Genomic DNA, 27,319 nt, shown 5'->3' with positions numbered 1-27,319 from the left:
AACAGGGAGGAGAGTTGTTTCTTCTCCTCTTCCCCAACATTTGACTATGGGTGAAATCAGGCGAAAATGAGTATCAAGAGAGCCTCCAGGGCGAGGACGCAGATAGGAGGGCTGAAAGGGGCCTCAGCTGGGCTGGCAGGAGGCTTTGGGGGAGAATCCATTTCCTTGCCTTTTTCAGCTTCTGTTGGCCGCCTGGGTTCCTTGGCTTGTCACCCCTTCCCCCACCTTCAAAGAGCATCTCTCCAATCTCTGCTTCCGTCACACATGGCCTTTTCCTTTCGTCTCTAGCTCTCCCGCCATTCCTGTTTCAAGGATCCTTGCGATGACATTGGCTTACCCAGGTAATGCAGGTCATCTCTCCATCTCAGGACTGTTTATCGCATCTGCAGAATCCCTCTTGCCATGTTAGGTAGCATTCCCAGGTCCTGGGGATTTGGATGTGGACGTTTTTGGGGGCCATTGTTCTGCCTCCCACACTGGGAAATCAGGGTAGGGAGACTGATTGATATTTTGAAGAGGAACTTCTATAATATGGAAATCTTCCTATAACATCAATTTCCAAGGACTGTGGACTATTTCACCCACGAGTTGACCATTGAGGTTATGAAATGTGCAGATGGGAGGTGTGCTTCTAGACATGTTCCCTGCTTTGGGGGCAAGGGAGGTCATACCTGGGACTCTCCTGAGCTAGGGGTGGTGAGACCCTAGAACTGTACAAATTTCTTCCTCCAGAAAGCAGAGAAAGCCGTTTAAAGTCCAGCCACCCACCAGGCAGGCCCCACAGGTTGATAGGGAGATACCCTTGGCCACAGCAGTCACGGAGAATGGAAAAGAGATTTTATAACCGAAGCACACTGAGTTCTTTTTGAACTGTCTCTGGTGAGCCTGTTTCTGGCATTGAATTAGTAAGAGGAGTCCTGATGGCAGCCACAGGTCACATTTCCTTCTGCTTTGCAGGGGAACCAGGTTCAAGGTAGGAATTCTCAGTGGAGCAAGCTGGTTTCAGAATGCCTTCAAGTTTATGAAATCCTCCAATCAGTGCCATTCAAAAGGAGTGGCGCCTCCCCTCCCCCAGGGAGTAAGGCAGTGAGGTGGCATCCACACGTCTCAGACTTCCCAGATGGGCACAAATCTTCTGTCCTGATGTCTGATCTTGTGGAAGCTTCCAGGACTTGAGCTGGCCCCTGAGCCCACGGGCGCCTCTGACCCTCCTACACCACAGAACGCACAGCCCTGGACGCAGCAGACTGCTGCCTTTCTCTCTCAGTATCGTGGCCTGGCCGTCCCCAGTGGGAGGCTCTCCACAAACCACAGTCCCTCGGGTCAGTGCTGGGGTTACAAGGACCATCGCTCCCCCAGCCCTGCCGGCCAGTCCCCTCGCTCCACCTCCAGCCTCGATTCCCCTTCCAAGGGGTTAGCTCCATCTACGAAGTCTGGGATAGCCCCAAGTTTAGGAGAAGCACACTTTCCCTCTTCCAAGCGCTTACTCTTTACAGAGCTCTTTCAATCCTTTGATTTTATCAGGGAGGACTATCTTAATGAGGGATGTAGCAGATAGGAATTAGGTTGCAGACCATGGCAGACTTGACTAATGCTGGATCAGACAATCAGGGCAGGTTGAGGGTTTCTCACCCTCAGCGCTACTGACTTTTGGGGCCACATAATTCTTTGTTGGAGGGCTGTCCTGTGTAGGGTACGATGTTTTGTGATATCTTTGGCTTCTAACCACTAGATCAGTGATTCTCAGTTGGGGGTGTGTGTGTGTGCGCGGTTTTGCCCCCAGAGGACGTTTGGCAATGTCTGAAGACTTTTTTGGTTGTCACAGCTGTGGGGGTAAGTGGAGGATAGCGCTACTGGCATCTAGGGGGCTGAGGTCAGGGAAACGGCTGAATACCCCCAATTCACAGTCCCCAACCACAAAGAATTTTCTAGCCCCCAAATTTCAACAGTGCCAAGACTGAGAAACTCTGGTTTAAAGAAATAGAAATGCATGTTTAAGCTGGTCCAACAGGATGCGTAGAGAAAATCCCAAGAGCAGTCTCCCCTCCTCCAATAGAATTCATATCCTATTCTCTCTGCTGATAAAGCCAGAAATAGTTCATTTGAACTGATAATTCCTGGGATGAAATATCTCACTGGAGGCACCTCCTGGCAAGGGACTTGGAGAGGGTACTTCCCTGGTGGCACAGTGGTTAAGAATCCGCCTGCCAGTGTAGGCAACATGGGTTCGATCCCTGGTCTGGGCAGATCCCACATGCCGTGGAGCAACTAAGCCCATGTGCCACAGCTACTGAGCGCACGTGCCCAGAGCCCTTGCTTTGCAACATGAGAAGCCATCACACTGAGAAGCCCGCGCACCGCAATGAAGAGAGTGGCCCCCCCTCGCCACAACTAGAGAAAGCCCGTGTGCAGCAACGAAGACCCAATACAGCCACAAAAAAAATTAAAAAAAAAAAAAAGAGAGAGAGAGAGAGACTTGGAAGGGGCCCGGAACAGGAGAGAGGACGCTCATTTCACTTTAAGGATGGCTGAAGAAGCGTTGGGGAGAGTTAACAGATACATGCACCGCTGATTGGGAAAAGGGGCTGCAAAAATTCTAAAAGCCACCGAATGCTACTGCGTTTGGCAACAGGAGCACTGATGATATGCTGAAGGACAAACATTGGAAGGATCAGATGCAGACGTGGCCCACGGAAGACAGCAGGCAGGGCTTTTATTGTTTTGGATTTTTCTTTAGCACCCAATATCTGTTGAAACAGTTATATCTCAAAGTACATTCAAATATCACCTACTTGTACCTATACTTGAAAGCAGGCCCCGGTTACAAAAGATAATGAACAGGTAACAAAGGGAAAATGGAAAAAGCGTGTTCATAAATGCCTTGGCTACAAATCAATCAACCCCTGGGCACTGAAGGCTATATTTTTTGTTCTGTGAGTGTAGCTAGGTGATGAGAAATAAATAGACGTAGGCTGTCACCAATTAGAGTAGCCGCTAGGTCCCTCCCTACACTCCCTTCCCATGACAATGAAGTGGGTACAGGTTGAGGGGGAAGGTCAGATGCAGAGCTAAAGAAAAGAGAGTTTTAATTAAACTCATGGTGTGCTCAGCTGCCTGGGGCATGTGAATATTATTTTCAAACATTTTTTCCCCATCTACCACTAGCTTGAAATATAAGAGCCAAAACACATTCAAAAAAACCAAGTACGGGACTTCCTAGGTGGCACAGTGGTTAAGAATCCACCTGCCAATGCAGGGGACCCGGGTTCAAGGCCTGCCCCAGGAAGATTCCACATACTGCGGAGCAACTAAGCCCATCACCACAACTATTGAACCTGTGCTCTAGAGCCCGAGAGCCACGACTATTGAGCCCATGTGCTGCAACTACTGAAGCCCTTGCGCCTAGAGCCCATGCTCTGCAACAAGAGAAGCCACAGCAATGAGGAGCCCATGCACCACAATGAAGAGTAGCCCCCGCTCCTTGCAACTAGAGAAAGCCCATGTGCTGCAATGAAGACCCAACACAGCCAATAAATAAACAAATTTTAAAACATAAATAGTTAAATGTTTAAAAAAAAAAAAAACCAAGTACAGGCAAATAGAAAATCATTCAGTATTTCTTGTTCTACTTTTTCTTTCAGCTCTTTCAGATCAAGGGATAACACAACCTCCTGGCCAGGTGCTCTCAGGTTCAAATCCCTTAAAGAGCCGGCAGCAAAGCCAAGTATGAAGGGGAGGAAGGGACAGACGGGAAGGTTTGTCTGTTGGAGTGTTAAAACATTCTGGATGTTCTCAGGTCCTTTGGGGACATTTTTTTTTTCTCTTTTTGCACTAAGACCAAAACAGAGGGCATGTGGTGAAAGAGGTGGCATCGTTGGTGAGCGTGTGTGTGAATGCCCCTGTTAAAGTTTTTATGTGAAAATTTACCAATCAAAATGGACAGTTGTAGGGCAATTCTAGCTCATTGGGACTGGTGGCTCTGACATTGTTCAAAGAAGGGGAACTCACCCTTCCACCCACTTCTGGGTTCCTGGGGGCCAGAACTCCTGCAGTCTCTCTCGTCACTGCACCCCGGCCCTAGCATGTCAGGCAAAGGCCCGGTCATCAGGCCACAACCTGGAGCTGGTCTGCAGGGTCCAAATCCAGGCTCCACCATTTTCTTCCTCTGTGACCTTGAGCAAGTCAGCTGGCCCTGGGGGCTCCAGTTTCCTCCTCTGTAAAATGGGCACAACAAAGAGTGTCTCCATCACAAAAGCCTGAATGAGAAAAGTAGTTGGCATCGTGCCAGGCTCATAGGAGCTGTGTAAATACTCGCTGTTATTATTATTAGGGGTTCAAGTTCTGTCTTGCTCAGCTTTGTAGCTCATCAAAGGCCAAATATCTGAATGCATTTTTTAAAAAATTTATTTATTTATTTATTGGTTGTGTTGGGTCTTTGTTGCTACACATGGGCTTTCTCTAGTTGGGGTGAGTGGGGGCTACCCTTCATTGTGGTGCGCAGGCTCCTCATTATGGCCTCTCTTGTTGCGGAGCATGGGCTCTAGGTGCATGGGCTTCAGTAGTTGTGGCAGGTGGGCTCAATCGTTGTGGCTCACAGGCTCTAGAGCGCAGGCTCAGTAGTTGTGGCACACGGGCTTCGTTGCTCCGCGGCACGTGGGATCTTCCTGGGGCAGGGATAGAACCCATGTCCCCTGCATTGGCAGGCGGATCCTTAAGCACTGCTCACCTAGGAAGTCCCTGAATGCGTCTTATTGATTAAAATGTTTTGGGTCACAGTTACTCACCACTTTCTGTTGACGTTCCATTTACACACTGTACAGATTATTTTCAAAGTGATGTTTGAGAGGGTTTTGAGTAGCCTTTGGTCCTGCTTCTGAATGTGGGCTGAGACCCCTTTGGGGGTACTTACTAGCGCTGCCAGACGGGCTGCAGGCTGTGCCCGGCCAATGTCTGAGGAAGGCCTGGGGGGCCGGCGTGACGGAGACGGACAGGATACCCCCGCCCAGCCCCTTGGGGCAGAGGGGTCTGGAGAGCTTGTAGGTGCACAGTAGCCTGAGAAACCTCTCAGGCCTACCTTGGAATTCTTTCTGTATTTTTCTTAGCAAAATCCTTCTCCAGGTCTCTGCCTTTTCTTTGAGGTTCACTGTATCTGTGTCTCCAGTTCTGTATAAGAAAAATCACAATAGAAATCTAGAGGGAGAACAATAGTGGGCCCTTAGCAGTACTGAACTGCACACTTATAATGGTTAAGATGGTAAATTTTAGGTTGACGTATATTTGACCACGGTTACAAGTAATTGAAAAAATATCATTTAAAAAAAGAAAAGAAAAGAAAAAAGGAAGAAAATCAGACTAGACTAGGAGGGCTCTAAGGGCCTTCATTCAGGGTCTGTCACCCGGTTCTGAGAGGCTCAAGTTCAGGGTCGCGGCTTCTGGGGAGGCTTCCGCAGTCCTGTTGCTTTCCCTCGCTGTGCGGGTAGGACTCAGAGGGCAGCTGGGACTCTAAGGCCTGTGGCTCCTGCACCCTGACCCGTCCCCAGAGGGGCCCTTGTCAGCTGTTCCTCAAAGCAGGCGCCTCCCTCAGAGGAGGCCCAGGAGAGGCGCTTCTCACCATTTCTCTGGGCTTTTGGGCACCAGGGTCGTGGGGTGAGAGGTCAGGAGAGGAGGGGCCCGTGGCCACTTGCACGGCCTCATGGTGGCTGCCGACCACCGCTGCTCGGGGAGCCTTTCCTGAGGCTCCCGGCCTTCCGTGTGCCCGGGGCCGGAGGGGGAGGCCCGGAGGGTGGGGTGTACAAGCTCCCGGGCTGTGAAACCCGCCCAGACCCAGAGCCAGGGACACATGAGCCTGCGCTGCCCTCTGCTGGGAATCCCAGCTCATGGGCACCAGGGAGCAGGAGAGGAAAACTCAAGGCAAGGCCTGGCGCAGAGAGCTGGGCAGGCCCAGGAACCCTGTGTGGACCCACCGTCCTGAAACGGGGGCCTCAGATCCCCCCAGGCCCGCCTGCAGGTTCTTCGCGGGTCCCCGCTGCTCAGGCCCCAAGTCTCTCACTGGGGTCTCAGCCCTCCCCTGGGAGCGTGCCGCTGGCATCGCCACCCGCAAGCCAGCTCCAGGTGACCAGGACTGCGCGATCTCCCCTCGGGGCCAAGGATGGGCTCTGGCTCCTAACCCCCTGGGGGGTGGGCCTCGCCCTGCCGGCTCCTCTAGGGTGGGTCCTGTCATCGGCCGGTCTTCATCATGGCTGATCCCCGGTTTCCTTTCCAGGTGCACTGCCCCGGCTCAGTCACCCCTGGTTGCCAGAGTCTCTGAAAAGCTTACCTGCTTCAGGTCATTCCCCCCTGACCCTGCAGCCAGACTGAATTTCCAGAACTTGTTAAGGTGATGCTGTCATGCCCTTGTCTGACCTCCTTCAAAGCCTGCCAGTTGCCAAGAGGGTGATTACAGAACAGCATGAAGTACAGCGCCCGTCACGATCTGGTTCCTGCCTTCCTTTCCGGGTTTAAGGCCAATATTACTTCCTCTTGTCTGGCATCTTCTTGTCATTCAAACAAGAGGCAGCATAATCTCTGCTGCCGAACAGCCCAGATTCCTCGACCAGCTGCACTATTTGCTAGCTGGCCTTGGGCAGGGTGCCTCTCTGCCTCAACTTGCTCATCTGTAAAATGGGGATGCTACTAGTAATAGTATGCTTCATAGGGTTGTTGTTAACATAAATGATATAGTCCATGCAAAGCACATAGTAGCTGCCTTGTAAGTGCTGATTATCATTTGTTGAAAATCTTGGCAATGTCGTCCCTTTGACTCCAGCTCCTGTTATCAATCTGATTGCCTGAATATTCATCTAAGCAAATTATCCAGCAACCTTAGACCAGTTCCTTGACTCCCCAACTCCAGTGACCTTCACTTCCAACTTACATAAGCCATCCATGCTCATGACCGCCTCTGGAAGTAGTCAGCATCTAGAACTAGTTAGAGCTGCCTCCAAAATCTTCAACTTGAGCGTTCCACCTTCTGACGGCATCCAGCTGTCCTTCCAGCTCTCTCAGTGTGCTCTGCTATCTGCTCATCTCCAGGTCATCTAATTCTTTGGTTTTTCTTTTTCTCTCAGTCCATCAGCTCTTTCTAGCTTTTTTTTTTTTTTTTAACATTTCTCTATTAAGTTTATACATTACTGATCATTTGAGCTCTTATCAAGATCTTGAATTCTTCTGTCATGAAATCATTGCATTTCAGCTCTGATATGGAAAAACCATGCCTGAGAATTCTGTCTGTGTGACCTAGGCACCTCTTACACCCTTGACGTTGACACAAATTATGTGAAAGGTGCTTGTATCCATATGATCATTTGCAGACCATTTTAAGATTGGCCGGAGCTAAAACAAAGTATTATGAGACTTTGTTTTATATACATACAAAATAGTATGAGACTGGAATTGTATCTGTGCTTCAATTTCGTTTAGAAGTTTGCGGCACTTCCCCATCCTCCCATTCTGCCCCCAATGAAATGCTAACATGTGGCAAAATATTTCTTAACAGGCATGGTGGACATCAGAGACTCCATCTGCAGCTTGGTATTTTGAAATTGTACCATTTGGAAGAAGTATTTGCAGTAGAGTGTTTCTCTGGGCCAGGACCTCCGTTTTCATCAGCTTTACATAAAAGAAAGAGTTTGAATTCTCTCGCATCTTCATTCATTTACTCACACAGTGCACATCCACTAAGAACCCTGTACGTGCCAGCTGCTGCGTCAGACATCGGGCGCGCACGGTCCTTGCCCTCAAAGCTCAGGGCCTAGCGGGGACTTCCCTGGTGGTCCAGTGGGTAAGACTCCAAGCTCCCAATGCAGGGGGCCTGGGTTCAATCTCTGGTCAGGAAACTAGATCCCGCATGCATGCCTCAACTAAGGGTCCGCATGCCTCAACTAAGACCTGGCATAGGCTAAATAAATAAATATTTTAAAAAAGCTTGGAATCTAGAGGAAAGAGCAAAAAGTATGTTAATTCTACATTTACAAACTGAGGAAAGTGCTAAGAACACGATCAAGGGGGTGGTAGGATGGAGAATGAAGAAGAGGACCTATTTAGAGGGCGTCTTCAGGGATAACAACAGGCAAGCATTCATTGCATTTGACCAAATAGAAACCAGTGATAACTCTTTTTTTGGGGGGGGGTGGGGGCTGCATTGGGTCTTCATTGCTGCAGGTGGGCTTTCTCTAGTTGCGGCGGGCAGGGGCTACTCTTCGTTGCGGTGCCAGGGCTTCTTAGTGCTGTGGCTTCTCTTGTTGTGGAGCACAGGCTCTAGGCGCGCAGGCTTCCGTAGTTGCAGCATGTGGGCTCAGTAGTTGTGGAACACGGGCTCTAGAGTGCAGGCTCAGTAGTTGTGGTGCACAGGCTTAGCTGTTCTGCAGCACGTGGGATCTTCCCGGACCAGGGCTTGAACCCGCGTCCCCTGCATTGGCAGGTGGATTCTTAACTACTGCGCCACCTGGAAAGTCCCAGTGGTAACTTTGACAAGGACAGTTTTGGGTATAGAGTGTTGGGATTTGAACACTTTAAGAGTTAATGAAAGCGAAGATGTAGAGGTGGTTCACACAGGCTACTCTCTTGGTAATTTAGAAAAGAGAAACAGAGAAAAATCGGAGCTACCACAGTGGGTGGGATTGGCACCTCCTTCAAAAATTATTAATAATTTCAAGATGGTGACAGCAGAGCATTAAACCAAGTACTGGATCCGTGCGAGGAGATGTCATATGTCCACGAGGCTGGCTCTGACAGCAGGTCTATAGGCCAATGAGAATGACTGGTTAAAAAGAGAGGACAGAGGGAAGTAACTAAAGAAGTGACATTTGGGGAAGAAAAAAGGGAGATAGGACCCAGACTATATGCGGAGGGATTAGATAGAAGGAGGTCATGTCCTCCATCGTAACAGGAAGAAGTGAAATGTAGGTGTAGATGCAGGTGGGCTAGTGATAAGGCTGTGATGGCCTCTGTCTTCTCAGTGATGGTGGAGGCAGGGCTCTTGTCAAGAGTGGGAGGGCGTGAGGAGGAGGAAGGAGGGGTCTGAGTGGAAAGAGAACGTGTGTGGAAGATGGTTGGGGTTGGAGTTTTGCCAGTTAAAAGACAGTGGAGAGAGAGTGGATCCAGGCAGTTGGTGGTGTTTGTGAGAGTGATAGTGAGATGAACCAGAGAATCCAGGTTACATATGTTCATCAAGAGAGGCTGTGAAGGAAGCTGGGTTCGCAGTTTTTTTGTTTCTGTTTTTTTAAATTTTATTGGAGAATAGTTGATTTACGATGTTGTGTTAGTTTCAGGTGTACAGCAAAGTGATTCCTTTATACGATACATATATTCATTCTTTTGAAGATTCTTTTCTCATATAAGTTATCACAGAATATTGGCTAGAGTTCCCTGTGCTATACAGTAGGTCCTGTTGGTTGTCTGCCTTATATACATCAGGGTGCATGTGTTCATCCCAAGCTCCCGATTTATCCTTCCCCACCATGTGTGCCCTTTGTTAACCGTAAGTTTGTCCTCCATATCTGTAAATCTGTTTCTGTTTTGTAAATAAGTTCATCTGTATCTTTTTTTTGAAAAATTGTATTCTACCGTATGAGTGATACATATGATATTTGTCTTTCTCTGACTTACTTCACTCAGCTTAATCTCTAGGTCCATTCATGTTGCTGCAAAGGGCATTATGTCATTCTTCTTTATGGCTGATTTATATATATATATATATATATATTCCACATCTTCTTTATCCATTCCTCTGACGATGGACATTAAGGTTGCTTCCATGTCTTGGCTATTGTAAATAGTGCTGCAATGAACTTTGGAGTGCATGTATCCTTTCGGATTATGATTTTCTCTGGCTATATGCCCAGGAGTGGGATTGTTGGATCATATGGTAGTTCTATTTTTAGTTTTTAAAGGAACCTCCATACTGGTCTCCATAGTGGCTGTATCAATTTACATTCCCACCGACAGTGTAGGAGGGTTCCCTTTTCTCCACATCCTCTCCAGCATTTATTGTTTGTAGATTTTTTTGATGATGGCCATTCTGCCCTCATTGCAGTTTTGATTTGCATTTCTCTGATAATTAGTAATGTTGAGCATCTTTTCATGTGATTTTTGGCCATCTATATATCTTCTTTGGAGAAATGTCTATTTAGATCTTCTGCCCATTTTTAAATGAGGTTGCTTGTTTTTTTGACATAGAGCTGCATGTGCTGTTTGTATATTTTGGATGGGTTTGAAGTTCTCATTAGGTTGAAGGGACACTGCAGGAAGTGAGCTGATAGGAGTTTGTGATTAGCAGGGGAAAGTTTGGATTCATTTCTGTGGTGGCGAGGTCCAGGGGAGCCCCAGTGAAGTGTGTGGCTGGGTTACAGGGAAATGAGGGGAAAGATGTTGGGTGGGTCATCACCGCAGAGTTACATTTACCAAGAAAGGTGAGAGGATAGAGCATGAGATTTCAGGACAAGTGATAAATACCTCACTGTGGTTTTCAGGATGGGGGAAAGAATGCATTATTTAAAATTCTTTTTTAGAAACATTTCTTTTCTCTCTCTCTCTTTTTTTTTTTGGCTGTACCATGCTGCCTGTGGGATCTAAGTTCCCCGACCAGGGATTGAACCCGAGCCACGGCAGTGAAAGTGCAGAATGCTAACCACTAGACCACCAGGGAACTCCCTAGAAACATATTTCTGTTTTACACTGAGATTCCCTCTGTTCTCCCCTTTCATCTGAGATATCAAGTAGCTGGGACTGGTGGGAGCACAGTTCTGTCTTTGGGCCAGGAGGGGGCGCAAGAGACTGCAACAGAAGTCTCGAATCTATGGGAAAACAAAGCAGTTGTTGCGCTCAGGACCAGCTCTGCCCCCTCTCCCATCAATATCCTTCCCATGGCAGTCTGAGGGCTGGCTCCTCTGTGAGCTGCCATTCTGTAGCAGTTTCCTAGGGCTGTCAACAACCAAGTTTCACTAGCTTGATGACTTAACAGAAATTTATTGTCTCGCAGTTCTGGAGGCCAGATATCCAAAATTAGTATTACTGGGCAGAAATTGTCTTTGCAGGCCATTCTCCTTTGGAAGATTCTAGGGGGGACACTTTCCTTGCCTCTTCAGCTTGCGGGGGCTCCAGGTATTCACCCTCGGCTTATGGCTGTGTCAGTGCTGTCCCTGCCTCCATCTTCACATGGCCCTCTCTGTGTCCCATCTTCTCTTCTCTGTCTTATAGGCACTTGTCATTGGAGTAGGGACCACCCTCATCTAGGATGCTCTCCTGCCCAGATCCTTACTTAATTATATCTGCTAAGACCCCATTTCCATATAAGGTCATAGTCACAGGTTTTGGGGGATTAGGACGTAGAGATATCTTTTTTTGGGGGGGGCACCATTCAACACACTATGCCTTTATTTTCTCTATAGTTTAATAACCCAGTTGGTGACCCACATTTTATTTTGGTGAAACTGTTAGTAAGAGTTACTGAGTTTTTTTACTATATGACTGCCCTCACTAAAGGTCTTTACTGGGTGACCTTGTTTAATGCTTACAGGTACCCCTTGGTAGATGGTACTGTTTACATATGTGAAAACTGAGGCTTAAGAGATGAGTAGGCTGGAACTTTCCTGGTGATCCAGTGGTTACACTGGAACTTCACCTTCCAATGCAGGGGGTGTGGGTTCAACCCCTGGCCTGGGAGCTAAGATTCCACATGTCTCATGGCCAAAAAACCAAAACATAAAACAGAAGCAATATCATTGTCTTTATTGAAGAAATTCAATAAAGACTTCAAAAACGGTCTATATCAAAAAAATCTAAAGAAAAAAAAAAAAAAGGTAAGTAGGCTGCAGAACTGGGCTTTGAACCCAGGCCTCAATCTCATGCTGCCTCTTCTTGGTAGATCACGTTTCTACAAGGAAGGCTCCTGCAGTTAGAAGAATCTGAGTGGCTAAAGAAAATGAAAGTTTTGTACTACAGTGTAGAGAAAAGTGGGACTGTAGCTTCCCAGCTTAAACATTATATCCCTGGAGCATGACGTGTCACCAGCATCAGTTACAGAGAGTGACAGAGAATACAAAATGTGGGAACCAGTACACGTCTATCTTCCTGCGGAACTGCCTTCCCGCTACGGGGTACCTAGTATTCTGGATTTCAAAACGCGTCTGCGCCAGCGTGGAGATGATTCTTCAGGGCAGAAGGCAGCCAGCCGGATCCGCAGCTGCCAGCAGAGCACACCTGTGGTCCTCAGCCTCTGCGTGGGTGGCGTGCAGGTGTACTGGCGGGCTGTGGGCAGCCCATGTTCATGAACAAGTACCATGGACCGGAGCTGTAGGTGCAGGGCTTCAAGGAGGCACCTTTCTGGTTCTTCCACAGGGGGTGGCACCTGCTCCGTGCACCCCCGGGCCCTGTGCTTAGGAAGCTGGCTGAGCTCAGGCAGTGTTGGAGTGACAGGGGTCCCCCCGCTTCTACTCTGGCTCCCGGCCAGTCGTCCACGAGGGCAAGGAGTGGCCTGAGGTGGCCCTGGATGCAGATGCTGAGGACGTGGAGAACACATCAGGGGAGTCTGCTGGTGCCTGTGCCTCAAGCATAGGGTCTCTCTCAAGTCCTCCCTTCAGGGGCTGTGTAACCAATTCCTAAAGGGATTCTGGAGACTCCTAGTCTTCCCACTTAAGTGCCCCAGGCGTCTAAGGATGGGCTCAAAGCTCCTGCAGACTCAGCCAGCAGCATCGACCTTGAGCACGTTTGCATACTCTTTGGACCAGATGTGAAACCTGGAGGAGTAGGTCCTGCAATGAGCTTTCTGTCCCCTCACAGCCCATCTGTCCTCACTCGAATTGCATTTTTGGGGTTAGGTCCCTGGAGCTTTGGCTCTGGGCTGGCTGGTAACCCCAGGCCCAAGGCATCTGGTCAGAGAACTCCCACGCAATGCGGACTGACCTTAATCGTGTCCCTTTAAAGAAGCATTTTGGAAGCCAGCTGCCCCTGTGGCCCCGTCAGAAACAGACCACCCTTTCCCCATCCCTCAGCAGCAGGAGGCTGGCCATGCAGCTCGGATGATCAGGACACTGTGAATAGTCTTCCTTCCCTTTCCTCACTGCATTATTTGGTGACATTCTTTTCAGTCTCTGGACAAATCAGTGCTATCTAACCATCATTACAGTCTCTGCCGCCCCCAGCCCTCTCTGCTGGCTAGCCCCGGCTTGGGCCTTGGTCACCCATGTTGGTCACATCTACCAACAAGGGTCCAAGGCATGAAAATATGGGCAAAGGTGGTCCTGAGAGTTGCACCAAGACACTGACACTTCATAGGTCAGACCTGAGATGTGTGAAGTCAGTGGGTGTGGCTAGAACGGCTCCCAGACCAGCAAGGCGAGCCCCAAGCCGACTGGATGTTCCTACCGCTGAAGAAGATCCTCCATCAGAAAGGGGGCGTTGGCAGCACACGCAGGCGCTGTTGGGACGGGGACTCTTGGCTTGAGGTGTGCAGGCTCATTGGCAAGGTTGGCTGATGGGATGCGTGTTTGGGTCAGCTCAGCCTGGTGTCCTTAACCACCGGATTCTTCAGAGCGCCTCCCCTGGTTCCCATCATGCTTACAAAACGCTTTGACCCTTTCACACAGGTGTGCTTCCAGAGAGGCTGCAAACGGGCGTGCTGACCTTGGCGTGTTGCCCACCTGGGAATGCCGCTGCGTGCCCTGAAACCATATACTTCCCAGGGCCACAAGGAGGTCAAGTGCCCCTAAAGTGTAAAACCCAGTTTTAAGAAACTTAATACCTAGTTAGCAATACCTGATTCTAATGGGAAGGTTATCCGATGGTGTCTTGCCTTGTTAATAACACCTACCAGGAAGCCACATCTTGAATGACAAGGTTGATTTCAGGGCCAAGTGTTGTGCTGTTTGCCAAAACCGTCCATCCGTACCTGCTCGTCTGGCCTTTACTTGTCATCAGCAGCTCCAACTGACCAGCCTACTGAGCTCCTCCCCTTCATAGAGAGGCTGGGAGCCCTCACAGCTCAGTGGGATTTTTTTTTATTCCCCTTCTTTCTCCGCTCTGTAGTCTGCCCCAGGTCACCTAGCTTGTGGGGAGTCACCTAGCTGTGTGTGAGGGGAGGATCCCCCAGCAATGGTGAGCGGAGACTAGATCCGCTGTTTTTGCCTGAGAAACTTTTTACACAAACCAAAGCTTACCTGGAAAGGCAGCATGGAAAACCAGATGAAAGCAGAGCTGCTCCAGATGAAACACAGGGTGGCAGCCCCAATCCCACCCTCCCCCAGAGAAGCTACTCGAATTGTTTGAGAGGCAGTGGACTCAGGTTTGAAGTCAATTGTTAGGGCAGGTCATTGGGAAGGGAGACAAAGCCACTTACCCAAGCTGGACACAGGACAGAGGACCCTGAGGTCAGAGAGTGATGTCGGAACCCAAGTGTGGCAGCAAAGGAGACAGAGGTACGTAGACGATGTGTATTATAAAAATGATTGGTCTTTGGGGAAGACGCTAAATCTTCATAATAGAAAACGACCATTCTACACAAAGTCGGATGTGGTCAAACGAAAGCTGAAGAAAATACTTTAAAGAAAATTTTTTTAAACACCTTTCCCTGTCAGACTGTGTTGAACGTAATACAGCAACATGACTAAATTTAGGTCAACCCCTTTGTAAGTTTTTGGAATGTGGCCTGTGACTTTCACACTGAGAGTTGATAGATTACTTTCTCTTCTAAGAATGATGTGTCAGTGTTTAAAAACTATTTTTCATGTCCTTCGAAGAATGAAATATTGATGTTAAGTCACCCTGTTAACACACTTATGTCATCAAAAATCACACTCAGCTCTTTCTCTGCTATGCTAGAAAAACACCAAGATCCAGTTATAAGATTCAAGATGCCGTTCCTTCTGTTTTCCAAGTAGGATGGTTTCTTGCTCACTTTATCCAAACAAAGATTTATATCTTTTAGACACAATATGTACTACGTCATCAAATATGAGCCTTTAATGTCATTTCACGTCAGCCCACTTTTGCATTGATTCCGCCTTTATTATTAACAAGGATCGTGTATCTCTTCATTAGTGGGTAAGAAGCAGCGGCATCGCGGAGAAAATAAGCTCTGTTCTGGGCTTGAGTTATCCTGCTCCTGGCATTTTTCAGTTGGGCTCTCCAGGCGAATGGAGAGATCTTTGGTCAGCCTAACGATTCGTTTCCTCATCTATAAATTACAAAGCTGTTGAGAGTGAAATGAGATGCTCTGTGTAAAACATTTGTACCGGGCACACAGAAAGTGGCACGTTCCACCCCAAAGACTTATTTGCTTTCCTTCCTTTGCATAAATATTTATGCTCGCATGCCTTCATTTGATAATATTGATGAACCATTTATTCTACTAAAATAGTACATGCAAATTGCCTTTTTAAAAGTCAGTTTTGGGGTGGGATAGTGAATAGGAAGGGAAATACTTTGCCCAGAAATGTGTGAACTTTGAAACTGGGGGTCCTCATTCGTTAGATCTGTTACACGTGTACCCTGCCTTCACTCATCACGCTTGCTTTAGTTCTTGCTACAAAAACTTGCACAGTCCTTCAGGCAGCACGTAGCATAAACAATAAGATGTTTGCTTGACTTGTTTTCCAGGAACTGGGAGTCAGGTGTGTCTAGTTGGAGCTGAGCTGGTTGAGATTGATTAGGACCACTGACCCTCCAGCAGGGCATGCACGCGTGTCCGCTTTGATGTCAGAGGGCTGAAACCGCCATCCGGGTGGGTGCTCAGAGCTTTCATTTTTTTTTTTTTTTTTTTGGGCACACGGGCTTAGTTGTTCCGTGGCATGTGGGATCTTCCTGGAGCAGGGATCAAACCTGTGTCCCCTGCATTGGCAGGCAGATTCTTAACTGCGCCACCTAGGAAGCCCAGAGCTTTCATTTTTGAACGTGGAGAGAACCATCGCCACACCTTTTCCTTATTTCCACTCACCTTTCCCCACCCTCCCCACGCTCCCCACACCTCAGACCGCCCTGCTTCAATCCCATAAATACACCCAGGCCCTGATCTCGGGGAGGTGGCGCTGAGTCTTATTCCACAGTCTCTTTGCTTGGCTGTGTCTGGAAGGAACCTCTGTGGCAAGGCGTGGGGTCTGGGCATTTTGGCTGCTGGGCTCTGTGCAAGGGAATTTGGTTCAGGAGCAAAAGCAGAGCAGTGACAAAGATAAACTATCCACTGTGCTGAATTTTACTCTCCTAACAGGCTTTGCTTTTACCGCAGAAACAAGTGTAGCTTCCAGAAAAAAGCCAGCCTCCCTCTAACTGTCCTGTTGCTAGAACCTCACTCTAAGCCTCTCTACTCTCAAGTCCACACTACCCACTCAAGGGACAGAGCTTCACTGCTAAGTGTTGATGGGAAACTGGAGGCTGTGAGGAGGGAGGCCAGTAGAGGAGGCTGGGGGAAAAGTGGGTTGCTGTAGGGGCTTAAATTGTCCCCCCAAGTTCATACCCACCTGGAACCTCAGAATGTGAGGAACTAAGGCCTTTGTAGATGTTACTAGGTGAGGTCAAAAGATAAGGAAAGATTCTTCCCTAGAGCCTGAAGAGGGAGTGTGGCCCAGGGGACACCCTGATTTCACACTTTTGGCCTCCAGAACTGAGAATGTATTGTTTTAAGTTAACCAGTTTGCAGTAATTTATTTCCAAAGTCCTAGGAAAAAGCTCTAGTTGCCAACAGTGTATATAGGGAATTATCAGAAGAAAATTCTTGTCTTTCCATTTCTGCTTCATTCTTCTTCCAAAGCAGCTTGGGACGCGAGGTGGGGGGGGCTTGCTGGTGAGGTGGGGGTGGTAATTAGTGTTGTACCAAGGAAAGCAAACACCTGGTGAGAAACAGGTATTTGGTTTTATCTTCGTTTAAAGCAGGATGATAATCTTTAAAGTCAGGCTTGGTTGAGAGAGGAATTTTCGAAGTTCCTTTCTTCTTAGATCAGAGTCTTTGCCCAATCAGAAATCAGGAGTGTGTGTGTGTGTGTGTGTGTGTGTGTGTGTGTGTATGTGTGCGCGCACAAGGGTACCCGGCCCTCAGATGCTGGGACAAAAAAGCTGACGGAGTCAGGGCTCACAGGGGCACGTGATCCTGACTCGAGTTCTCCTGACTTCAGGATTGTGTTAGAACAAACCAACGGAAACCGTGAGGACAGGAGCCGTTCCCCTGCTTCCCTTCTGGGACTCCGGGCCTAGCCAGCCCCCCACCCACCTACCAGTGTGGGCGGTTCAGACACCAGCTTTCAGAGGCACAGGGTCAGGGTGAGCAGGACCAAGGGCCTGAGCAGTCCCTGAAGGACTGAAGTGATTGATCAGGGGCTGCTTAGTGAGAGAGCTGTTCTCTGCTCATTTCCCAAACCCTACGTGTGGTTGGGAGGACAAGACCAGTGCCAGAGAAAAAAAATAAAGGGAATGCTTTTACTCCTGCCTGAAAGAAGTCATATATGTGAATTTTCAAACCACCTTAATTACAAATATCAGCTCAGCATCCTTTTTGCCTTCTTCACTCAAATCACTGGATTGAGTCCCAGACATTTTCTTTTCTTGTTTTCAAAGCCTTTCCCTCAACAACTTTATCTTCCTAGAAGCTTCTTTGTGAATCATTCTTTTTCCATGTACAAGGAGAAGGTTGATTTTGAGGGCTCCATCAAAAGAGGTTCCTGAATTTCTAGTCTAATCTGCCCCTCCCCACCCCCATCCTGCCTTTCAGTCCTTTCATCTTTAAAGTACAGGTGTTTAAACTTAACCCTTCAATTGCACATAGTAACTTTACAACCATGCTCTGATCCACTAAACACCCCCCAGCTTCAGTGCCTGGTGCCCACTGTACAACTATGCTAATATCTTCTGGGGGGTATATATTTGAAACCTCATTTTTTCATGGTTAAAACAAGAGACGCTTCTTTCTACTCAAAAGACAGATGGCTTTCATTTAGATCTAAAGAAGACTGAGGCCAACACAGCACTAAGTCATTAGCGGCAAAGAAGAGTTTGTTTAGTGGAAAGCACATATTAACCAAAGCACAGGACCCTCAGGCAGGTTATCAGGTAGAAGGTCAATGTCTCGACAGAGAATTAGATGAGAACCGGACTCTGAAGGGACAAACCCTCCCTGCCTCTGTCAGCAAAGGGACACGGGACCAAGAGCAGACTCGTTGGACGTCCACCCCTTTTGAGGACCCACTCTGTGCCTTGCACCACGATGAGTAAGGCTAACCCTGTCCTCTCATGGACCTCATTGTCCAGGGAGCTCTGTTTCTCCTGCTGAAGACGCTGTCTCTGAATCTAATCGGGTAGCTGTTACTGCCGGCTGGGTAACTGTGTCCTCCTAGAACTGTACTCTCTTGAGCTGGTTAAGACTGGTTAGGGCCACTGATCCTCCACTGGGCATGTGCAGATGTCCTCTTGGGGACCTCTTGACATCAGAAAGCCAAGCACTCTACCCTCTGATCGTGCTGGTGCCACCATTTTCTCAACACGCATCCTGTGAAGAAGACTGTAGCTTAGTTGCACCTGTGCAGAATGACAGCTACCTCACCTTTTTCTTGCCTCCAGTCACCTTTCCCCACACTCCCCATGCCTCGGTTTTATCCCATTAACACCGCAAACCCCTTGCCTTTCAGGTGGCAGATTTGAGATTAGTTCTCCCATCTCCTGGCTTGGTTGCCTCATGAATAAACGCTTTCTCTGCTGTAGACCTTGGTGTTTCAGGGTTGACTTGCTGTGCTTTGAGCAGTGAACCCTGGTTTGGTTAATAGTTTCTTGCAATATATGCAAATTCATCCAAAAGTATTTTTGAATATGTGATTAGTTTTACAAATTACTTGCCGGTGTTCACTTAGCCATGATGGAATCATAAGGCCTGGAGGTGCTGTCTCATCTTAAACAACCAGAATACCAGACAAGATACATGAAACAATAGTTTTTAGATATTGGACAAGGAGCACAGGACTGCGATCCCTGAGGGAAGGGAGACAAACAAGATAAGCCCTGGGTTTCCTGGTGTTCAGGCCACAGCAGAGGGGGGTTCTGGAATCCTAAGTATCATCTTGACAGTTGTACTGTGGTTACGTAAAATGTTCTTGTTTTTAGGCAATACACACCGAAGTATTTATTGACTTAGGGGCTAAAGGGTTACTTCTGAACAGCTCAGGAAAAAATGTCCTACGTATATGTATCTATATGAGCGTACATACATTTATGAGACAAGATGATACAATACTGGAACATGTTACTATTTAGAGAATCAGGGTGACAGGAATATGGGAATTCTTTGTATTAGTTTTGCAGCTTTTCTCTAAGTTTGGAAGCATCTCAATTTTAAAATTTAAAAGCACTGATGTATGAATTACTCATGACATTAAAAAAATACATGAGCCCCTTTGTATTTTTAAACTTAAGAAAAATTTAGTGTTCAGAAACAAATTTATTGACACAGAATATTTACATTAAATAACATATATATATTATTTATTTATTTATTTATTTTTTTGGTCAATAATCACTTTACTTTATAAATTTCTTTATTTTATTGGCTGTGTTGGGTCTTTTTTGCTGTGCACGGGCTTTCTTTAGTCGTGGTGAGTGGGGGCTACTCTTCATTGTGGTGCATGGGCTCCTCATTGCCGTGGCTTCTCTTGTTGCGGAGCACAGGCTCTATGTGCATAGGCTTCAGTAGTTACAGCACATGGACTCAATAGTTGTGGCTCATGGGTTCTAAAGTGCAGGCTCAATAGTTGTGGCACAAGGGCTTAGTTGCTCCGCGGCATGTGGCATCTTCCTGGAGCAGGGTTCGAACCCGTGTCCCCTGCACTGACAGGCAGATTCTTAAGCACTGTGCCACCTAGGAAGCCTTCTCCATATATTTTAAAGCTGTAGTTTCTCCCTGTATAAAAACTGGAAAATACAGGTAAACAGAGACAATCCCACCAATTAGAGAGAAACACTGCTAATCGATTGTTTTTGTGTGTAGGTATAAAGTACTTTATGTAACATTAACGACTGGGGACGTTCAATTTCCATACTTTTCGAAAAGTGAATTTGGAGTGAACAAAATTCAACTGTGGCTTACTTTAGAAGCCAATATGCATTGCTAATACTACGAAAGTGCATCGTAGGAGGTACCTTAACAAATAACAACACCCTGTGTGGGGACTGGTATGATTTTGAGAATGCCAGATTTGGAAAATGATGACCCTTTTCAAAAGGCTGGCACTTTATAGGAATTATTTTCTTGAGTATTGCCAACCCTATAAAGTATTATAAGCCCTCTGATATTATATCATTGTCCCTATTTTACAGATAAGGAAATAGAAAAAGCATAGACAAGATGACACACTTTGTCACACCACTTGGAGTGGACTCAGACTTCTCCGCTTTAGTAAAGCCAGACTTTATGTCTGAAGCTGAAATATTTTTAATGTTGTCAAAACAGGAAAAAAGATTACATTTATACAAACATTATGTTCTGGGTGTATTTTCCTTAGCAGCTTATCAATACAAGAGATTCGTCATATAATTCAAGGGCAAGTATTGAAAATATATTTTGGTTGGGCCTGGATAAAATTCACAATGTTAAACTAGAAAAACAGGTTGAAATATGTGAAAGTAATGTGTAAATTCTGAGTTTTTGGCAACAGTTGGTAGTTGAAAGCAATAATGTACAAATACCAGAGGAATGTTCAAATAACAGGAAACAACTTAAAACTTATTGAGCCTTAAAAAAAAAAAATCAGATCTCATCCTGACACTGAACTTGTGCAGATCTAGGAGTCAGTATATCAGTTATCTGAACTATGACTACATGATTGAATTTCTTGAGTTTGACAAGTGGAAAAAATTGATTACCGAGACCACTTCATTGTTGCTTCATGTGCAACAAAAGGTCTAAATGCCCCTTTTCAGTATTCTTTAAAGGCTATGCCTCTCTATTTATTTACCTGTTCACCTCTAGATGAACACTTTATTTTTTATTTTTATTTTTTAAAGGGGTCTGTCTCTCTGCATACTTTATTTTTTTATGGCTGTGTTGGGTCTTCATTGCTGCATGGGCTTTCTCTAGTTGTGGTGAGTGGGGGCTACTCTTCCTCACAGTGAGCGGGCTTCTCGTTGCAGTGGCTTCTCTTGTTGTGGAGCATGGGCTTTAGGTGCGTGGACTTCAGTAGTTGCAGCACATGGGCTCAGTAGTTGTGGCTCGCGGGTTCTAGAGTGCAGGCTCAGTAGCTGTGGCGCATGGGCTTAGTTGCTGCTCGGCCACGTGGGGTCTTCCCAGACCAGGGATCGAACCCGTGTCCCCTGCATTGGCAGGAGGATTCTTGACCCCTGCACCACCAGGGAAATCCCCAGGTGAACAACACTTTAATGTTTTCTATTCAAATGATCCCATGTAATGAGGTTTGAGGGTTTTTTTTTTCTTTTTTTAGAAAACATTGTAACTCACTGCTACTTTATAATTTTTGAAGTTACTTTCCAGAAAATACCCCTTCTCCAGAATCAGGTATTAGCTTTGGATTTAGTAAGCCTTTACTGTGCTAATCTCTTCCTCACATTGTCATTGGTATGGATAGGTTACTTTCTTTAAATTCCATTGATGTTTTAAAATATCCTATGTTAATATTACAAAGCAATTGGTGTGAGAGATTCAAGTAAAATAAAAGCATGGCTGATGGAAAAGACAAAAAAAATGCACCATTCTTTATTTTTTAAATGTTTTAAAATTATAAATACATGCTTAGTTTAAAAAAAATTCAAATATACAGAAGAATATAAAGTGAAAGGCAAAAAGTCCCTTTACCCTAATTTCTAGCCCCATACGCTACAGCTGCACAGTTGCATATGGAAGCCACTAGTTTTATGTAGCTATTTAAATTAAAACCAAAATTAAAATAAAAAAAATCAGTTCCTCACACTAGCTGTACTGCAATTCCTCAATGACCACATGGGACTAGAAGGTGTCACATTAGAGAGTGAAGATACAGAATGTTTCCATCACAGAAAGTCCATTGGACAGTCCCTTTGTTACTGCTCCAGTAACTATGATTGAGCACTAGCATATAAAAGATTCATTATGAATTATGAGTTCTTTATATATTCTGGATACAAATCCCTCACCAGGTATTATTTTCAAAAATTTTCTCTCATTCTGTGAATTGTCTTTTCACTTTCTTGATGGTGTCCTTTAAAGCACAAAAGTTCATTTTGATTGTCCAATTTATTTTTTCCCCTCATTTGTACTTTTGGTGCTGTATCTAAGAAGCTGTTGGTTAGTCCAAGGTCACAAAGATTTACTTCTGTGTTTTCTTGTAAGAGTTTTATAGTTTTAGCTCTTATATTTAGGTGTATGATCAATTTTGAGTTAAAATTTGTGTATAAGGAAGGGGTCCTTCAGCATGTGGCTATCCAGTTGTCCTTGGACCATTTGTTGAAAAGACTATTCTTCCTCATTGAATGGCATTGGCACTCTTACCAAATATCAATTGATCATAAAATGTATGGGTTTATTTCTGGACTCGTATTTTATTGATATATTCCTTTGCATATATCTGTCCTGTTTTGATTACTATAACTTTGTAATAAGTTTTAAAATCGGTTAAGTGTGAATCTTCCCACTTAGTTTTCTTTCCAGATTGTTTTGGATATTGTGGGTTCCATTTCTGTATGAATTTTTTCATCAGCTTATCAATGTCTGCAAAAAAGCCAGCTGGAATTTTGATGGGAATTACACTGAATCTGTAGACCAGTTTGGGGAGCACTGCCATCTAAACAATATTGTCTTCTAATCCATGAACAAAGATGTCTTTCCATTTATTTACATCTTCTTTAATTTCTTTAATTTCAACAATGTTTTATAGGTTTATTCATCTAATGCTATTATAAACAGGAGTAAAAAAAAATCTCAGTTTTAGAATATCCATTGCTAGTATAGAAATAAAACTGATTTTTGTATGTTGATCTTTGTTATCTATCCTGCAGCCTGTTGAATTCATTAGTTTTAAAATGAATTCTTACAATTTTCTATATACAAGATCATGTCATCTCTGAATATATATAGTCTTACTTCTTTCCCAATATGGTTGCCTTTTCTTTTTCTTGCCTAATTGCCCTGGCTAGTACCTCAAGTACAATGTAAGAAGTGGTGAGAATGAATATCCTTGTCTTATTTCTCATCTTAGGGGGAAAGCAGTCAGTATTCAGTCTGTTGCCATGAAGTATGACGTTTAAGTAGGTGTGGGTATTTTTGTAGATGCTCTTTATCATCTTGAGGAAGTTCTCTTTTATTCCTAGTTTATGTTTATCATGAAAGGGTGCTGAATTTTATTAAATACTTTTCCTGCATATATTAAGACAATGTGGTAATGTTGATCTTTATGAACATGATCTTAATTATTCATGATTCTGTATTTGTGAATTAGCCAATTATTTAAAATTTATAACCCCAAAATCAATAGTTGCAGCACTTTTATGACCATTCATGGACATGTGCAGCTGCTGAAAAAAATTGAGTTCCCTTAGGGGCATGTTCTCAACTGAGGTCAAATGAGGCAATGCTTTGCCTTCCTATTTCAGCTCTCCTGCAGAGATGACCAGATGGAGAAGGCAGGGGGAAAGGCAGTGTAGTGCAAGAAGCTCTGGCTCTGGGGCCAGTTGGATGTGTCTGAATCCCAACTCTGGCTCATTAGTTGAGTGGCCTTAGGCAAGTCACTTAATACTTCTGAACCTCATTTTGTCTGTTATAAAATAAACAGAACCTACAAGGATAAATTGTTTTTAGGATTTAAGGTTATAGTCTGAGATATGTATACATGCAAAACACACATTTCCCCTAGGAGCAATGGCTCTGTATTCACTAATTCAGTATTCATAGTGACATTATAGAATATAACTATTGTGAATAATGAGATAATTTACACATTATGTTAAACCAGCCTGGCATTCCTGGGATAAATCGCACTTGGTCATGGTGTATAACCCTTTTCACATGTTGCTAGATTTAGTTTGCTGGTATTTTGTTGATGATTTTTCGTGTTTATAGTCATAATAGATATTGCTCTGTAGTTTTCTTGTGATGTCTTTGGTTTTATATTAGGGTAATACTGGCCTCAAAAGATGAGTTGGGAAGTGTTCTCTCCTCTATTTTTGGAAAAAGTTTGCAAAGGATTAGTGCTACTACTTTAAAAAATATCTCGTAGAATAGAGCAGTGAAGCCATCTGGGCCTGGGATTTTCTTTGTGGGATGTTATAAATTACTAATTCAACCTTTTTCTTATTGCCAGCTGCTTTTTAACCTTGCTTTTAGGTAGAACCAAAGTTGATTATCTCCTAAGGCCAGTAAAATCAATGGGAAAATACATGTTATCAAGGAAGATGTGTCCAATGTTTGTAAGATTCAGATAAAACAGCTATCACGATTTACTCAGTAGCAAAATTATCCTGCTGTCTAGGGTTTAACATAGACAAACATTTTGTCACTTCTTATGTGCTTTCATGACCTTATGAATGAGACATTTCAGCCTGTTCTACATAAGATTTATATACAAATCTCTTAACTGGCATTTCCAGCAAAGTCCTATAATCACAACTAAAGTTCATACATTTCTAGATTATATACAGATATCCATATTTACATATCTCTAAATCTATCTACAAAACAGAACTGTCAGAAAGGCAGGTTGTAGTGGAATAAACACTGGAATAGAAACCTGGAGGTTTCAGCTCTAACTTAAACACGATGCCTCAAACTGTTTCTCCCACTGATAAAATTACGTTAAGTCTGATAATTGGCAAGGTTCTTTTTCTGGTTCTAAAAATACAACGACTTATTCTACAGTAATGCCATTCCCACTGTTCTTACTTCAGAGTAGTCAAAATGAAAACATTTTTGTTATATACACATAAACATATACACATCCATACTTCATACTTACATAACAAATCAACCAATTCACGAAATCCTAGAAGAGGAAGTCTGTAGTTAAATAATACAATTCCAACATCTCAGAGTTCTGAGTTTTCCATTAAAGAGCTGTTAGTAATTCTCTACATGTATATATATTTGCTTTTCCCCAATACCTCACTTTATGTACGTACTGTTGGATGAGACATCTATTAATTATGATAACTTTCAAAAACAAAAAGGTCACTTTTCAGAAATTCTGAGCCCATCAGAGAAACTGAATGGTATTTCATCAGTTGTCTCTACTGGCACATTGCTTCTGCCGAGTTGACATGAATAATGGTGGGTATGATGACTTGAAATAAATGCATCTGCAGTCCGGCTGCAACGACAACTATCTGATGGCATGACATTACTTGAGTTGCTAAGATGTGAATGGTAAACACCACAGAATGAGTCTTGAGATGAACGATAATGGCCAGCTCCGGCGGAGGTGGCTGTTGAGCTCTGGTATGGGCCATTACACATAACACAAGTTTGGAAGCAAGTCTTCCTTCCTGAGCCTCGATGAATGTCTAGTTTAGCAATGAGAGGTTTTCCGACATTCACTTCCTGCTTTTCCTCTACAGTATCTTCCAATCCTGAGTACTGATATGATAAACATACTGTGAAGACTAGATGTTCCTGAAAAGGAAAAGAAAAAATATTTGTCATTTTTATCAACCCTGAAAGTATATCAGTCTTAGAATATCATTCACACACACACATACAGACAAAACCAAACAACGAAAAAACCCAGTCTCACTCCTCTTTCCCAGGTTCCAGACCATCAAGGTATCCTTTACACCTCCTCTATACTAAGAAAGGCCAGCTAGAATTAGCTTCCTTTCCCCTCATTCAGTATTTTGTATTAGTATAGTCAAAATCACAGAGATCTGGTATCGTATTCTTGATGAACAGTGAAAAGATATTTTCCAAGCAGCGGGGCTTAGGAAACTATCTTTCCCTATTACTGGAGATGGGGAATGATCTTGTAATGAAACAATAATTGGCTTTACATCTAGGTCAACAGTTTAGCTGGTTTTAAAATACTATGGAATAATCATCCACAATCACAGGTGGAGAAGTATACCCGAATTAGATAATAGACTGAAGTTCAAAGATACAAGGAGAGCGTAAGCAGATTAGCCACAAACAGGGCGACAGCAGGTTTATGACTGTTGTCCTCATATGACTCTCAATAGTGCTCACTTCATTCCCCAAGTTTTGGCTAATGCCTTCCATGGTCATGCAGCTATAAATAAAAACTCAAGTTTGGCAAGAATATGGTTCTACTAGAAAGCTCAACCTTACAGACCATGTACCATGTAGTTTCTGATTTGTAAGGTCAGTGAGAAATGAAAAAAGATCAAAATGAATTCCAGTTCTAATTTGTTACGTTTCGTAGAAAGTCACAGAACTAGGAAATGCTTATTTGAAAATGCTAAGATATTTACAAGTAGACTATGCTCTTAGTCTCTACCTTTTAACAACATGGAGGGTAATTACATGCATTCTCACACACAAACCCTCAGGCCATTATCGGGGACAGAATACGACATGCAAAAGGTCACTGAGACTTGCTATATAGCCGTTCTCTCTACTTTAACTTAATACGCACAGAAGTAGCACATTTATAGGCCAATACAAGGTTCACAGGCAAAAATGCATTTTCACTTTCATAAAGTTTTCTCTTAGTAGTTACAAACAGGAAAAGTAATAACCTTTAATTTTTGCAGTGAGCTGAGCCTAGTATAGAGGCAGTGCTTGGGAAGATCCTTTGATACTAAATAGCTGCCAGTTTCTTCAGGCGTCCCTTTATTTGCATCTTTGGGATCAATATCTAGGTCCTGTGAAAATCAGTAAACGATATTCATGAAATCAGTAAAGGTCACAACATCATCTATGACCATAAAACATCTTAATAGGTAATGCTCTCTGACGAATAGTGGTCAGAATAGGTAATCCCTTACCAAGGGCTAGAGAATCGATGAAAATAATATTCTAGAATTGTAACAATCAGAAAGGAATTCTAAATTCCTCACTGATACCCTTAAGAAGTTAGCTCTGAACTATGCCTAAAAAGCTTTCAAACTATTCCTACAGACACTTCTAAGCGTCCCCAAGTTTTCGTCTAAGTCCAAGCCCCATCAGTGTTTGACTCCTGGATTCTCTCCTTTTATTCATCACTCTTGGGAAGGTGCAGGGGGATTTATGTGATTTGTATATTTAAGAGGAATAAATGGACATGCCAAAGGCAGCTTTTCTCTTTTTTCCTTCTCTTAAGAGGCAACTGCTGCCAAGGGAGGAGGATCTGCTCTGTGACTCTAGAGCTGCCCTCAGGCTCCGCCTGCCCAGCGCCTGGGG

The 27,319-nt window shown here is 44.7% G+C and overlaps 1 protein-coding gene and 1 pseudogene across 1 annotated transcript in view; one reads left to right on the top strand and one right to left on the bottom strand.

Moving 5' to 3' along the window:
* Window positions 1-8,949: 8,949 nt before the first annotated feature.
* LOC130830935 (inositol hexakisphosphate kinase 2-like) lies at window positions 8,950-13,073 on the top strand (annotated as a pseudogene).
* Window positions 13,074-24,530: 11,457 nt separating this feature from the next.
* Window positions 24,531-27,319, bottom strand: part of MALT1 (MALT1 paracaspase) — a 51,061-nt gene continuing 48,272 nt past the window's right edge. Inside the window, exons 16-17 of the mRNA XM_057698549.1 lie at window positions 26,677-26,802; window positions 24,531-25,597 (exon numbers count right to left, since the gene is read on the bottom strand). Coding sequence (XP_057554532.1) covers window positions 25,157-25,597; window positions 26,677-26,802 — 567 coding nt within the window. The 3' untranslated portion in view covers window positions 24,531-25,156. The remainder of the gene's footprint in view (window positions 25,598-26,676; window positions 26,803-27,319) is intronic.

Source organism: Hippopotamus amphibius, chromosome 11 (assembly GCF_030028045.1).
Source record: "Hippopotamus amphibius kiboko isolate mHipAmp2 chromosome 11, mHipAmp2.hap2, whole genome shotgun sequence".
Taxonomy (NCBI): Eukaryota; Metazoa; Chordata; class Mammalia; order Artiodactyla; family Hippopotamidae; genus Hippopotamus; species Hippopotamus amphibius.
Note: the sequence above shows the minus strand (reverse complement) of the source record. Positions and strands in the feature narration are given on the sequence as shown.